This window comes from Oncorhynchus mykiss, chromosome 8 (genome assembly GCF_057628025.1).
Source record: "Oncorhynchus mykiss isolate SJ-2025 chromosome 8, ASM5762802v1, whole genome shotgun sequence".
NCBI classification, from domain to species: Eukaryota; Metazoa; Chordata; class Actinopteri; order Salmoniformes; family Salmonidae; genus Oncorhynchus; species Oncorhynchus mykiss.
Genome location: NC_143029.1, coordinates 1,971,092 through 1,986,837, shown reverse-complemented (window position 1 = coordinate 1,986,837; position 15,746 = coordinate 1,971,092). Strand labels below are relative to the sequence as shown.

At 45.5% G+C, this 15,746-nt stretch overlaps 1 protein-coding gene across 1 annotated transcript in view; it reads left to right on the top strand.

The window, feature by feature from the left end:
* The window catches only part of LOC110513701 (intersectin-2-like), an 80,403-nt gene extending 66,406 nt beyond the window's left edge, over nt 1-13,997 (top strand). The window contains exons 23-27 of the mRNA XM_090242423.1: nt 1,855-1,888; nt 2,273-2,382; nt 2,743-2,839; nt 10,244-10,427; nt 11,889-13,997. Of these exons, the coding sequence (XP_090098549.1) occupies nt 1,855-1,888; nt 2,273-2,382; nt 2,743-2,839; nt 10,244-10,329 (327 nt within the window). The 3' untranslated portion in view covers nt 10,330-10,427; nt 11,889-13,997. The remainder of the gene's footprint in view (nt 1-1,854; nt 1,889-2,272; nt 2,383-2,742; nt 2,840-10,243; nt 10,428-11,888) is intronic.
* Nucleotides 13,998-15,746: the final 1,749 nt, after the last annotated feature.

Here is a 15,746-nt window from a genome sequence, read left to right as displayed (position 1 = left end):
TAAGAAGACTCATTCAACCAGAGGAAAGGAGAGAGGAGAGGACTAAGAAGACTCATTCAACCAGAGGAGAGGAGAGAGGAGAGGACTAAGAAGACTCATTCAACCATTGGAGAGGAGAGGAGAGGACTAAGAAGACTCATTCAACCAGAGGAGAGGAGAGGACTAACAAGACTCATTCAACCAGAGGAGAGGAGAGAGGAGAGGACTAAGAAGACTCATTCAACCAGAGGAGAGGAGAGAGGAGAGGACTAAGAAGACTCATTCAACCATTGGAGAGGAGAGGAGAGGACTAAGAAGACTCATTCAACCATTGGAGAGGAGAGGAAAGGACTAAGAAGACTCATTCAACCAGAGGAGAGGAGAGGACTAAGAAGACTCATTAAACCAGTGGAGAGGACTAAGAAGACTCATTCAACCAGAGGAGAGGAGAGGACTAAGAAGACTCATTCAACCAGAGGAGAGGAGAGGACTAAGAATACTCATTCAACCAGAGGAGAGGAGAGGACTAAGAAGACTCATTCAACCAGAGGAGAGGAGAGGACTAAGAAGACTCATTCAACCAGAGGAGAGGAGAGGACTAAGAAGACTCATTCAACCATTGGAGAGGAGAGGAGAGGACTAAGAAGACTCATTCAACCAGAGGAGAGGAGAGGACTAACAAGACTCATTCAACCAGAGGAGAGGAGCGAGGAGAGGACTAAGAAGACTCATTCAACCATTGGAGAGGACTAAGAAGACTCATTCAACCAGAGGAGAGAAGAGGACTAACAAGACTCATTCAACCAGAGGAGAGGAGAGAGGAGAGGACTAAGAAGACTCATTCAACCATTGGAGAGGACTAAGAAGACTCATTAAACCAGAGGAGAGAAGAGGACTAACAAGACTCATTCAACCAGAGGAGAGGAGAGAGGAGAGGACTAAGAAGACTCATTCAACCAGAGGAGAGGAGAGGACTAAGAAGACTCATTCAACCAGAGGAGAGGACTAAGAAGACTCATTCAACCAGAGGAGAGGTGAGGACTAAGAAGACTCATTAAACCAGAGGAGAGGACTAACAAGACTCATTCAACCATTGGAGAGGAGAGGAGAGGACTAAGAAGACTCATTCAACCAGAGGAGAGAAGAGGACTAAGAAGACTCATTCAACCAGAGGAGAGAAGAGGACTAACAAGACTCATTCAACCATTGGAGAGGAGAGGAGAGGACTAAGAAGACTCATTCAACCAGAGGAGAGAAGAGGACTAAGAAGACTCATTCAACCAGAGGAGAGGAGAGGACTAAGAAGACTCATTAAACCAGAGGAGAGGAGAGGACTAAGAAGACTCATTCAACCAGAGGAGAGAAGAGGACTAAGAAGTCTCATTCAACCAGAGGAGAGGAGAGAGGAGAGGACTAAGAAGACTCATTCAACCAGAGGAGAGAAGAGGACTAAGAAGACTCATTCAACCAGAGGAGAGGAGAGGAGAGGACTAAGAAGACTCATTCAACCAGAGGAGAGGACTAAGAAGACTCATGTCAGGTTGAGTCCCAGTTGGAAGATTCTGTTTTTTCTGCTTATTCCCTTTCGATTCTGGGAATTTTTCAACCGGATATCTGGAAAACCCTGGGAGTTTAGGCAACAACAGATGAACAAAACATGGTGACGTTTCAGTCCTTCCTAAATTCATGAGTACTCCGGCTGGGGAAAAATGCTATTAGACAGTACAGCAACCAATGAAGTTTGATAACCAGAACAATACTAAGAGAAGAGGTTTCAGTCACTTTACAGTCTGTCACCGTTGTTGTAATGCAATACAACATCACAACAATGTGTTCTGGAGAGTTGTTATTTTAAGGTTTGCTTTGTGTTTCCAGGTCACTAGGCCTGGAGCTGCTTCCAAGAAACCTGGTGAGGACACACACGCATACACACACACACACACACACACACACACACACACACACACACATGCACGCACACATACAAACACGCACACACACATGCACGCACACATACAAACACGCACATACACACACATGCACGCACACGTACAAACATACACACACACACATGCACGCACACATACAAACACACACACACACACACACACACGCACACACAAGCAAACACACGCAAACACACACACACATACACAAACACACACACACACACACACATATATAAATGTAGCCGTGCTAAAGCCTAGTAGTTATAATAGAAGCATTTCAGACTGAAGTGAGTGACAGTAGATATTGTCTGATCCTCCAACCTGTCTCTCTGATTGGTCGATAGAGATCGCCCAGGCGATCACCCTGACTACAGAGCAGCTAAGTCTGTCACCGGGGCAACTGATCGTGGTCCATGCCAAGAACTCCTCCGGCTGGTGGCTTGGGGAATTGCAGGTCAGCTGACATAACATCTACCTATTGTATTGTGTGCTCTGGTTTCCCTTCGGTTCCTTCCCCAATCCTAACCTTAATGTAAAACTGACCCCGGATCTACGTCCATGCAACTTCACCTTACACCCTATGGATGTAGACTTAGACTGCCTTTACACAGGCAGCCCAATTCTGATCTTTTACCCAATAATCGGCATAAGATCTGATTGGTCAAAAGACAAAATGAAAAATATCAGAATTGGCTGCTTGTGTATATGCACAGGATTAGGCAGTTTTCTTGTCCAGGAGAAAGCGATGTCAAACTCAATGTGACTTCCTGGTTCAAATGAAAGAACAGCAGTGGATGTGTGTTCTGTCCTCCAGGTCCGAGGGAAGGGGCCACGAAGAGGCTGGTTCCACTCCTCTCATGTCAAACTGCTCCCTCCCACAAGCAGCAAGACTACCCCTGCACCTGTCCCAGGTAACAACCTATACTGACTGGTCTGGTCAGAATAGAGGCTGATCTATACTCTTTATTTCTACCTGACTGGTCTGGTCAGAATACAGGCTGATCTATACTAAATATTTATACCTGACTGGTCTGGTGAGAATACAGGCTGATCTATACTGACTGGTCTGGTCAGAATACAGGCTGATCTATACTCTTTATTTCTACCTGACTGGTCTGGTCAGAATACAGGCTGATCTATACTCTTTATTTCTACCTGACTGGTCTGGTCAGAATACAGGCTGATCTATACTCTTTATTTCTACCTGACTGCTCTGGTCAGAATACAGGCTGATCTATACTCTTTATTTCTACCTGACTGGTCTGGTCAGAATACAAGCTGATCTATACTCTTTATTTCTACCTGACTGGTCTGGTCAGAATACAGGCTGATCTATGCTCCTCTATACCCTCTACCCACTATACCCACTATACCATTATAGCCTCTATGCTCCTCTATACCCTCTACCCACTATACCACTCTATAGCCCACAATACCCACTATACCCACTATAACGTAAATACCCACTATACCCCTCTATACCTTCTACCCACTATACCCACTATAACCTAAATACCCACTATACCCCTCTATACCCTCTACCCACTATGACCTAAATACCCACTATACCCCTCTATACCCTCTACCCACTATGACCTAAATACCCACTATACCCCTCTATACCCTCTACCCACTATACCCACTATAACCTAAATACCCACTATACCCACTATAACCTAAATACCCACTATACCCCTCTATACCCTCTACCCACTATACCCACTATGACCTAAATACCCACTATACCTCTCTATACCCTCTACCCACTATACCCACTATGACCTAAATACCCACTATACCCCTCTATACCCACTATGACCTAAATACCCACTATACCCCTCTATACCCTCTACCCACTATACCACAGCAACCCCAAGCCTTCCCCATTTCTCCTTCTCCCAAATCCAGTCAGCTGATGTTCTGAAAGATCTGCAAAATTGGACCCCTACAAATCAGCTGGGCTAGACAATCTGGACCCTCTCTTTCTAAAACTATCTGCCGAAATTGTTGCAACCCCTATTACGAGCCTGTTCAACCTCTCTTTCGTATCGTCTGAGATTCCCAAAGATTGGAAAGATGCCGCGGTCATCCCCCTCTTCAAAGTTGGAGACACTCTAGACCCAAACTGTTACAGACCTATATCTATTCTACCCTGCCTTTCTAAGGTCTTCGAAAGCCAAGTCAACAAACAGATTACCGACCATTTCGAATCCCACCGTACCTTCTCCGCTATGCAATCTGGTTTCAGAGCTGGTCATGGGTACACCTCAGCCACGCTCAAGGTACTAAACGATATCATAACCGCCATCGATAAAAGACAGTACTGTGTAGCCGTCTTCATCGACCTGGCCAAGGCTTTCGTTTCTGTCAATCACCACATCCTCATCGGCAAACTCGATAGCCTTGGTTTCTCAAATGACTGCCTCGCCTGGTTTACCAAGTAAGTCAAATTGGAGGGCCTTTTGTCCGGACCTCTGGCAGTCTCTATGTGGGTGCCACAGGGTTCAATTCTTGGACCGACTCTCTTCTCTGTATACATCAATGATGTCGCTCTTGCTGCTGGTGATTCTCTGATCCACCTCTACGCAGACGACACCATTCTGTATTCTTCTGGCCCTTCTTTGGACACTGTGTTAACTAACTTCCAGACAAGCTTCAATGCCATACAACTCTCCTTCCATGGCCTCCAATTGCTCTTAAATACAAGTAAAACTAAATGCATGCTCTTCAACCGATCGCTGCCTGCACCTGCCCGCCCGTCCAGCATCACTACACTGGATGGTTCTGACTTGAATATGTGGACAACTACAAATACCTAGGTGTCTGGTTAGACTGTAAACTCTCCTTCCAGACTCACATCAAACATCTCCAATCCAAAGTTAAATCTAGAATTTGCTTTCTATTTCGCAACAAAGCATCCTTCACTCATGCTGCCAAACATACCCTTGTAAAACTGACTATCCTACCGATCCTCGACTTTGGCGATGTCATTTACAAAATAGCCTCCAATACCCTACTCAATAAATTGGATGCAGTCTATCACAGTGCCATCCGTTTTGTCACCAAAGCCCCATACACTACCCACCATTGCGACCTGTACGCTCTCGTTGGCTGGCCCTCGCTTCATACTCGTCGCCAAACCCACTGGCTCCATGTCATCTACAAGACCCTGCTAGGTAAAGTCCCCCCTTATCTCAGCTCGCTGGTCACCATTGCATCTCCCACCTGTAGCACACGCTCCAGCAGGTATATCTCTCTAGTCACCCCCAAAACCAATTCTTTCTTTGGCCGCCTCTCCTTCCAGTTCTCTGCTGCCAATGACTGGAACGAACTACAAAAATCTCTGAAACTGGAAACACTTATCTCCCTCACTAGCTTAAGCACCAGCTGTCAGAGCAGCTCACAGACTACTGCACCTGTACATAGCCCACCTATAATTTAGCCCAAACAACTACCTCTTTCCCTACTGTATTCATTTTATTTATTTATTTATTTTGCTCCATTGCACCCCATTATTTTTATTTCTACTTTGCACATTCTTCCACTGCAAATCTACCATTCCAGTGTTTTACTTGCTATATTGTATTTACTTTGCCACCATTACCTTTTTCTCCCTTTACCTCCCTTATCTCACCTCATTTGCTCACATCGTATATAGACTTGTTTATACTGTATTATTGACTGTATGTTTGTTTTACTCCATGTGTAACTCTGTGTTGTTGTATGTATCGAACTGCTTTGCTTTATCTTGGCCAGGTCGCAGTTGTAAATGAGAACTTGTTCTCGACTTGCCAACCTGGTTAAATAAAGGTGAAATAATGTTTTTTTTTAACTATACCCCTCATACCCACTATACCCCTATATAGCCTATATACCCACTATTATTATAGGAATTATAGGACTATTTCCCTCTATACCATTTGTATTTCATTAACCTTTGACTATTGGATGTTCTTATAGGCACTTTAGTATTGCCAGTGTAACAGTATAGCTTCCGTCCCTCTCCTCGCTCCTCCCTGGGCTCGAACCAGGAACACAACGACAACAGCCACCCTCTAAGCAGCGTTACCCATGCAGAGCAAGGGGAAAAACCACTCCAAGTCTCAGAGCGAGTGACGTTTGAAACGCTATTAGAGCGCGTTAACTAGCTAGCCATTTCACTTCGGTTACACCAGCCTCATCTCGGGAGTTTGAAGTCATAAACAGCGCAATGCTTGACGCACAACTAAGAGCTGCTGGCAAAACGCACGAAAGTGCTGTTTGAATGAATGTTTACGCGCCTGCTTCTGCCTACCATCGCTCAGTCAGATACTTAGATGCTTGTATGCTGTCAGATTATATGCAATGCAGGACACGCTAGATAATATCTAGTAATATAATCAACCATGTGTAGTTAACAAGTGATTATGATTGATTATTTTTTATAAGATCAGTTTAATGCTAGCTAGCAACTTACCTTGGCTTGCTGCATTCGCGTAACAGGCAGTCTCCTTGTGGAGTACAACGAGAGAGAGGCAGGTCATTATTGCATTGGACTAGTTAACTGTAAGGTTGCAAGATTGGATCCCCTGAGCTGACAAGGTACAAATCTGTTGTTCTGCCCTCCTAAACAGGCAGTTAACCCACTGTTCCTAGGCCATCATTGAAAATAAGAATTTGTTCTTAACTGACTTGCCTAGTTAAATAAATAAATGAGGGTGTAAAAAAAATTGGCAAAATATAATTAATCGGTCAACCTCTACACTACACCTCTCTATAGCCTATATCCCCACTATACCAACTATACCCACTATACCCCTCTACAGCCCTCTATAGCCTATATCCCCACTATACCAACTATACCCACTATACCCCTCTACAGCCCTCTATAGCCTATATCCCCACTATACCAACGATACCCTAAATAGCATATACACCCACTATACCCCTCTATACCCACTATACCCTTCTACACCCCTCTATAGCCACTATACCCCTCTATACCCCTCTATATCCTATATCCCCTCTATAGCCACTATACCCCTCTATAGACTATATCCCCACTATACCCCTCTATAGCCACTATACCCCTCTACACCCCTCTATACCCACTATACCCCTTTATACCCACTATAACATCTATAGCCTATATACTGACTTTACTATCTATACCCACTATACCCTACATAGACTATATATCCTCTATTCCCACTACACCCCACTATGCCCACTATACCCACTATACTCCTCTATACCCACTAAACCCACTATACCCTATATACTGACTATACCATCTATACCCACTATACCCTACATAGACTATATAACCTCTATACCCACTACACCCCACTATACCCACTATACCCTATATAGCCTACATAACCTCTATACCCCTCTAAACCCACTATATCCTTCTATACCCCACTATACCCCGCTATACACTATATAGCCTCTATACCCTCATTACTCACTATACCCTCTATATATATATATAGACTATATAACCTCTATACCCACTACACCCCACTATGCCCACTATACCCACTCTATCCTTCTATACCCCTCTATATCCCTCTATACACTATATAGCCTCTATACCCCACTATACCCCTCTATACCCCACTATACCCCTCTATACACTATATAGCCTCTATACCCTCTATACCCTTCTATACCCAACTACACCCTCTATACCCCACTATACCCCTCTTTACCCACTAAAGAGGAAGCTACTCTTCCTGGGGTTTATTGTGGATCCCCATTAGTTCCTGCCAAGGCAGCAGCTACTCTTCCTGGGGTTTATTATGGATCCCCATTAGTTCCTGTCAAGGCAGCAGCTACTCTTCCTGGGGTTTATTATGGATCCCCATTAGTTCTTGCTAAGGCAGCAGCTACTCTTCCTGGGGTTTATTATGGATCCCCATTAGTTCCTGTCAAGGCAACAGCTACTCTTCCTGGGGTTTATTATAGATCCCTATTAGTTCCTGCTAAGGCAGCAGCTACTCTTCCTGGGTTTTATTATGGATTGCCATTAGTTCCTGTCAAGGCAGCAGCTACTCTTCCTAGGGTTTATTATGGATCCCCATTAGTTCCTGTCAAGGCAGCAGCTACTCTTCCTGTGGTTTATTATGGATCCCCATTAGTTCATGCCAAGGCAGCAGCTACTCTTCCTGGGGTCCAAAGACATTAAAGCAGTTACTTTGCCTTCAGAATGTATTCATACCCCTGGACTTATTCCTGCATTCAAAATCGAATAAATAAACAACAATTATCACCCATCTACACACAATACCCAATAATGACAAATTGAAAACATGTTTTTGAAATGCTTGAAAATGAAATATACTGTACAAAGATCACATTTCCATAAGTATTCACACCCCTGGGTCAATACATGTTAGAATCACCTTTGGCAGCGATTACAGCTGTGAGTCTTTCTGGGTAAAAGAGCTTTCAATCCACTCCTGGATTGTGCAATATTTGCACATGTTTAAAATTCTTCAAGTTTTGCCATAGATTTAAGTAGATTTAAGTCAAAACCATAATTAGGCCACTCAGGAACATACGATGTAGTCTTGGTAAGCAACTCCAGTGTATATTTGGCCTTGTGTTTTAGGTTATTGACCTGCTGAAAGGTGCATTTGTCTCCTAGTGTCTTTTGTGGAAAATAGACTGAACCAGGTTTTCGTCTAGGATTGTGCCTGTGCTTTGCTCTATTCCGTTTCTTTTCATCCTAAAAAACTCTCTAGTCCTTGCCGATGACAATCATACCCATAACAAGATGGAGCCACCACCATGCTTGAAAACATAAAGAGTGGTGCTCAGTAATGGATTTACCCCCAACGTAACGCTTTATATTCAGGACAAAGTTCATTTCTTTGCTCATTTTTTAGCAGTTTCCTTTTAGTCACTTATTGCAAACATAATGTTTTTATTCTGTACAGGCTTCCTTCTTTCACTCTGTCATTTAGGTTAGTATTGTGGAGTAACTACAATGATGTTGATCCATCCTCAGTTTTCTCCTATCACAGTCATTCAACTCTGTAACTGTTTTAAAGTCACCATTGGCCTTATGGTAAAATCCCTGAGGGGTTTCCTTCCTCTCCGGCAACTGAATTAGGAAGGACGCCTGTATCTTTGTAGTGACTGGGTGTATTGATACACCATCCAGTGTAATTAATAATGTCACCATGCTCAAGGAATATTCAATGTCTTCTTTTTTGTTTCACTCATCTACCAAGTCCATACAACTTATTATGTGACTTGTTAAGCAAATGTTTACTCCTGAACTTATTGAGGCTTGTCATAACAAAGGAGTTGAATACTTATTGACTCAGCTTTTCATTTTGAATTAATTTGTAAACATTTCTAAAATCATGGTGTGTAACCCCTCTATAACCTGGGTGTGACCCCTCTATAACCCCTCTATATCCTGGGTCTGACCCCTCTATAACCTGGGTGTGAATACTTTCTGAGGATTGTGTAACCCCTCTATAACCTGGGTATGACCTCTCTATAACCCCTCTATAACCCCTCTATAACCTTGGTGTGAATACTTTCTGAGGGCTCTGTAACCCCTCTATAACCTGGGTGTGACCCCTCTATAACCCCTCTATATCCTGGGTCTGACCCCTCTATAACCTGGGTGTGACCCCTCTATAACCTGGGTGTGAATACTTTCTGAGGGTTGTGAAACCCCTCTATAACCTGGGTATGACCCCTCTATAACCCCTCTATAACCCCTCTATAACCTTGGTGTGAATACTTTCTGAGGGCTCTGTAACCCCTCTATAACCTGGGTGTGACCCCTCTATAACCTGGGTGTGACCCCTCTATAATCCCTCTATAACCTGGGTATGACCCCTCTATAACCCCTCTATAACCTGGGTGTGACCCCTCTATAACCCCTCTATAACCTTGGTGTGAATACTTTCTGAGGGCTCTGTAACCCCTCTATAACCTGGGTATGACCCCTCTATAACCCCTCTATAACCTGGGTGTGACCCCTCTATAACCCCTCTATAACCTGGGTATGACCCCTCTATAACCCGTCTATAACCTGGGTGTGACCCCTCTATAACCCCTCTATAACCTGGGTATGACCCCTCTATAACCCGTCTATAACCTGGGTGTGACCCCTCTATAACCTTGGTGTGAATACTTTCTGAGGGCTCTGTAACCCCTCTGTAACCCCTCTGTACCCGGGTGGGGGGGGGGGGGGGGGGGGGGGGGAATACAAAGGAGAGTTCTAATCTTTGTTTCCCCTTCTATTTCACTGATGCCCCTAACTCCTCCTCCTGCATCTCTGACCCCGCCCCTTGACCCCATTGTGCCAGGTCATCGCCAGGTACAACTTCACAGCAGCCAATTAGGACTTGATGAACTTCTCCAATTGTCAGCTGATCAACGTTATGGACAGTGACAACCCTGATTGGTGGATTGGAGAGGTCAACGGGGTCACGGGGCTGTTGCCAACCAATTACGTCACCATGGCCACTGAGTCCGACCCCAGGCAGTAATGTGAGTCCACAACTCTTCCTCCTCTTTCCCCTCCTCCTTCCACCTACCAGTCCTCTTCCCCCTCCTCCTCCTCCCCCCTCCACCTACCAGTCCTCTTCCCCCTCCTCCTCCTACCCCCTCCACCTACCAGTCCTCTTCCCCCTCCCCCTCCTCCTCCTCTTCCCCCTCCTCCTCCTCCTCCCCTCCCTCCTCCTCCTCCTCCTCTGTATTCATTGATGTCATCAAGAGGGAGCACTGATGCCTTTAATAAAGACCCCATTTAATGAAACAGGAATGATTACATAGGCATATTCAAATGAGTGACAAAATGTTTCCAAGCAGGTTTGTATTGTTAATAGGTATTTGATATAGGAGTCTTTCTAGTTAGGAGAAGTTCACAGATAGGAATATTGACTTCATTAATGACTGCTGTCTCTCCCTCTCTCTCCATCCACCTCTCCTCTTCTCTCTCACTCCCCCTCTCCTCTTCTCTCTCACTCCCCCTCTCCTCTTCTCTCTCTCACTCCCCCTCTCCTCTTCTCTCTCCATCCCCCTCTCCTCTTCTCTCTCACTCCCCCTCTCCTCTTCCCTCTCTCTCACTCCCCCTCTCCTCTTCTCTCTCCATCCACCTCTCCTCTTCTCTCTCTATCCACCTCTCCTCTTCTCTCTCCATCCACCTCTCCTCTTCTCTCTCCATCCACCTATCCTCTTCTCTCTCCATCCACCTCTCCTCTTCTCTCTCCATCCACCTATCCTCTTCTCTCTCCATCCACCTCTCCTCTTCTCTCTCACTCCCCCTCTCCTCTACTCTCTCACTCCCCCTCTCCTCTTCTCTCTCACTCCCCCTCTCATCTTCTCTCTCACTCCCCTTCTCCTCTTCTCTCTCTCACTCCCCCTCTCCTCTTCTCTCTCCATCCCCCTCTCCTCTTCTCTCTCACTCCCCCTCTCCTCTTCTCTCTCTCTCACTCCCCCTCTCCTCTTCTCTCTCCATCCACCTCTCCTCTTCTCTCTCTATCCACCTCTCCTCTTCTCTCTCCATCCACCTCTCCTCTTCTCTCTCCATCCACCTATCCTCTTCTCTCTCCATCCACCTCTCCTCTTCTCTCTCCATCCACCTATCCTCTTCTCTCTCCATCCACCTCTCCTCTTCTCTCTCACTCCCCCTCTCCTCTACTCTCTCACTCCCCCTCTCCTCTTCTCTCTCACTCCCCCTCTCATCTTCTCTCTCACTCCCCCTCTCCTCTTCTCTCTCACTCCCCCTCTCCTCTTCTCTCTCACTCCCCCTCTCCTCTTCTCTCTCCATCCACCTCTCCTCTTCTCTCTCACTCCCCTTCTCCTCTTGTCTCTCCATCCACCTCTCCTCTTCTCTCTCACTCCCCCTCTCCTCTTCTCTCTCCATCCACCTCTCCTCTTCTCTCTCACTCCCCCTCTCCTCTTCTCTCTCACTCCCCCTCTCCTCTTTTACGTTGCATCTCTTTGTAGGAAAGTAACGCTGGCACCTTGTCCTCTCCCTCTTCTTACTTCTTCTTCTCTGAGCCAATCCTGGAAGCCTCAACTCTTCATCTGCCAGCGAGACCCTCCTCTTCTTCCTCCTCTTCTTCCTCCTCCTCTTCCTCCTCCTCTTCCTCTTCTTCCTCCTCCTCCTCTTCCTCCTCCTCTTCCTACACTCTGCTTGTATCTCATTTAGAATGCTTTTTGTTCGTCTATCCTCACTCTTTATTTCTCTCTCTCTCCTCTATCATAACTAGTTCTCTCTCCTCTATCATAACTAGTTCTCTCCTCTATCATAACTAGTTCTCTCCTCTATCATAACTAGTTCTCTCTCCTCTATCATAACTAGTTCTCTCCTCTATCATAACTAGTTATCTCTCCTCTATCATAACTAGTTCTCTCCTCTATCATAACTACATGTAGTTCTCTATCCTCTATCATAACTCGTTCTCTCTCCTCTATCATAACTAGTTCTCTCCTCTACCATAACTAGTTCTCTATCCTCTATCATAACTAGTTCTCTCTCCTCTATCATAACTAGTTATCTCTCTCCTCTATCATAACTAGTTCTCTCTCTCCTCTATCATAACTAGTTCTCTCTCCTCTATCATAACTAGTTATCTCTCCTCTATCATAACTAGTTCTCTCCTCTACCATAACTAGTTCTCTATCCTCTATCATAACTAGTTATCTCTCCTCTATCATAACTAGTTATCTCTCCTCTATCATAACTAGTTCTCTCTCCTCTATCATAACTATTTCTCTCTATATCATAACTAGTTCTCTCTCCTCTATCATAACTAGTTGTCTCTCTCCTCTCTCATAACTAGTTCTCTCTCTCTCCTCTATCATAAGTAGTTCTCTCTCCTCTATCATAACTAGTTCTCTCTCTCCTCTATCATAACTAGTTATCCTTCTCCTCTATCATAACTAGTTCTCTCTCTCCTCTATCATAACTAGTTCTCTCCTCTATCATAACTAGTTCTCTCTCTCCTCTATCATAACTCGTTCTCGCTCCTCTATCATAACTAGTTCTCTCTCCTCTATCATAACTAGTTCTCTCCTCTACCATAACTAGTTCTCTCTCTCCTCTATCATAACTAGTTCTCTCTCTCCTCTATCATAACTAGTTCTCTCTCTCCTCTATCATAACTTGTTCTCTCTCTCCTCTACCATAATTAGTTCTCTCTCTCCTCTATCATAACTAGTTCTCTCTCTCCTCTACCATAACTAGTTCTCTCTCTCTCCTCTATCATAACTAGTTCTCTCTCTCTCTATCATAACTAGTTCTCTCTCCTCTATCACTAGTTCTCTCTCTCCTATTTCTCTGCTCTCTCTACCTGGCTGTTCTTATCTTCTCTACCATAACTAGTTCTCTCCTATTTCTCTGCTCTCTCTACCTGGCTGTTCTTATCTTCTCTACCATAACTAGTTATCTCTCCTCTATCATAACTAGTTCTCTCTCTCTCTATCATAACTAGTTCTCTCTCTCCTATTTCTCTGATCTCTCTACCTGGCTGTTCTTATCTTCTCTACCATAACTAGTTCTCTCCTATTTCTCTGCTCTCTCTACCTGGCTGTTCTTATCTTCTCTAACATAACTAGTTCTCTCCTATTTCTCTGCTCTACTACCTGGCTGTTCTTATCTTCTCTACCATAACTAGTTCTCTCCTATTTCTCTGCTCTCTCTACCTGGCTGTTCTTATCTTCTCTACCATAACTAGTTTTCTCCTATTTATCTGCTCTCTCTACCTGGCTGTTCTTATCTTCTCTACCGTAACTATTTCTCTCCTATTTCTCTGCTCTCTCTACCTGGCTGTTCTTATCTTCTCTACCATAACTAGTTCTCTCCTATTTCTCTGCTCTCTCTACCTGGCTGTTCTTATCTTCTCTACCTAGGGAGAGCGGTAGATACATGACCTGTTAACTATTATCTCCTGTTCCTCTGAAATGATGTCAAAATCATGGTTTGAATTTATTTAGACTAGAATATAAAGATGTGTTAGAAGAAATCTCTGAGAATGTGCTACTCTAGTATTTTGATGTTGTATACAACAATGGACATAATATGTACTAAATAAAAATAATTTTGTTTTGTAAGATTAGGCTTTACACACCTGTATGGCTGTATGTATTACATGCACAGGGTCATTCATACTAATGCACTAGTGACTAGAAAGTAATCACAACGTGGCTAACTCATCCAGACCAATCCTAACTCATCCGGACCGACCCTAACTCATCCGGACCGACCCTAACTCATCCGGACCGACCCTAACTCATCCGGACCGACCCTAACTCATCCGGACCGACCCTAACTCATCCGGACCGACTCTAACTCATCCGGACCAATCCTAACTCATCCGGACCGACCCTAGCTCATCCGGACCGACCCTAGCTCATCCGGACCGACCCTAGCTCATCCGGACCGACCCTAGCTCATCCGGACCGACCCCAGCTCATCCGGACCGACCCCAACTCATCCGGACCGACCCCAACTCATCCGGACCGACCCCAACTCATCCGGACCGACCCCAACTCATCCAGACCGTCCCTATCTCATCCTGACCGTCCCTAGCTCATCCGGACCGACCCTAGCTCATCCGGACCGACCCTAGCTCATCCGGACCGACCCTAGCTCATCCGGACCGACCCTAACTCATCCGGACCGACCCTAGCTCATCCGGACCGACCCTACCTCATCCGGACCGACCCCAACTCATATGGACCGACCCCAACTCATATGGACCGACCCCAACTCATATGGACCGACCCCAACTCATCCGGACCGACCCCAACTCATATGGACCGACCCCAACTCATATGGACCGACCCCAACTCATCCGGACCGACCCCAACTCATCCGGACCGACCCCAACTCATTCGGACCGACCCCAACTCATATGGACCGACCCCAACTCATTCGGACCGACCCCAACTCATCCGGACCGACCCCAACTCATTCGGACCGACCCCAACTCATCCGGACCGACCCCAACTCATTCGGACCGACCCCAACTCATTCGGACCGACCCCAACTCATATGGACCGACCCCAACTCATATGGACCGACCCCAACTCATCCGGACCGACCCCAACTCATCCGGACCGACCCCAACTCATCCGGACCGACCCCAACTCATCCGGACCGACCCTAACTCATCCGGACCGACCCTAGCTCATCCGGACCGACCCTACCTCATCCGGACCGACCCCAACTCATATGGACCGACCCCAACTCATATGGACCGACCCCAACTCATATGGACCGACCCCAACTCATCCGGACCGACCCCAACTCATTCGGACCGACCCTAGCTCATCCGGACCGACACTACAGGATAAACCTAGTCCTGGACAAAAAATAAAGCTCAATGGAGATTCTCTATTGAAAGCACCTTTTAGTCCAGGACTAGGCTTAATCTTTGTCTGGGAAACTGGCCCATATAGAAACTAGGTTTAGGTTGTATTATAACTATCTGCTGCTGTCACACTGGTTCAATACTGTCACCAGCAACATGACACGGCTCTCTGTCTCTTTCTGTATGGTGTGTCGCGTTAGTTCCTCACTCACTTGTATGCAGTCAGCTGGGGTTCTCGCCACAATCAAAGGTGCTTCACATTACTTTAGCCTAGTGTCAGCCTAGCATTTAACCTAGCATTGCATGTGCTATGCTACTTTAGCATCACATGTGCTATACTTTAACCTAGCGTTGCTAGCACTATACTTTACCAGATTGTTAACATCACCTTGGCTTTGCTTTAGCTTACTTTAGCCTAGCTTTAGCATCATCAGTGCTATACTTAGGTATTGTGATAACATGGGCAATACTTTAGCATATAACTAGC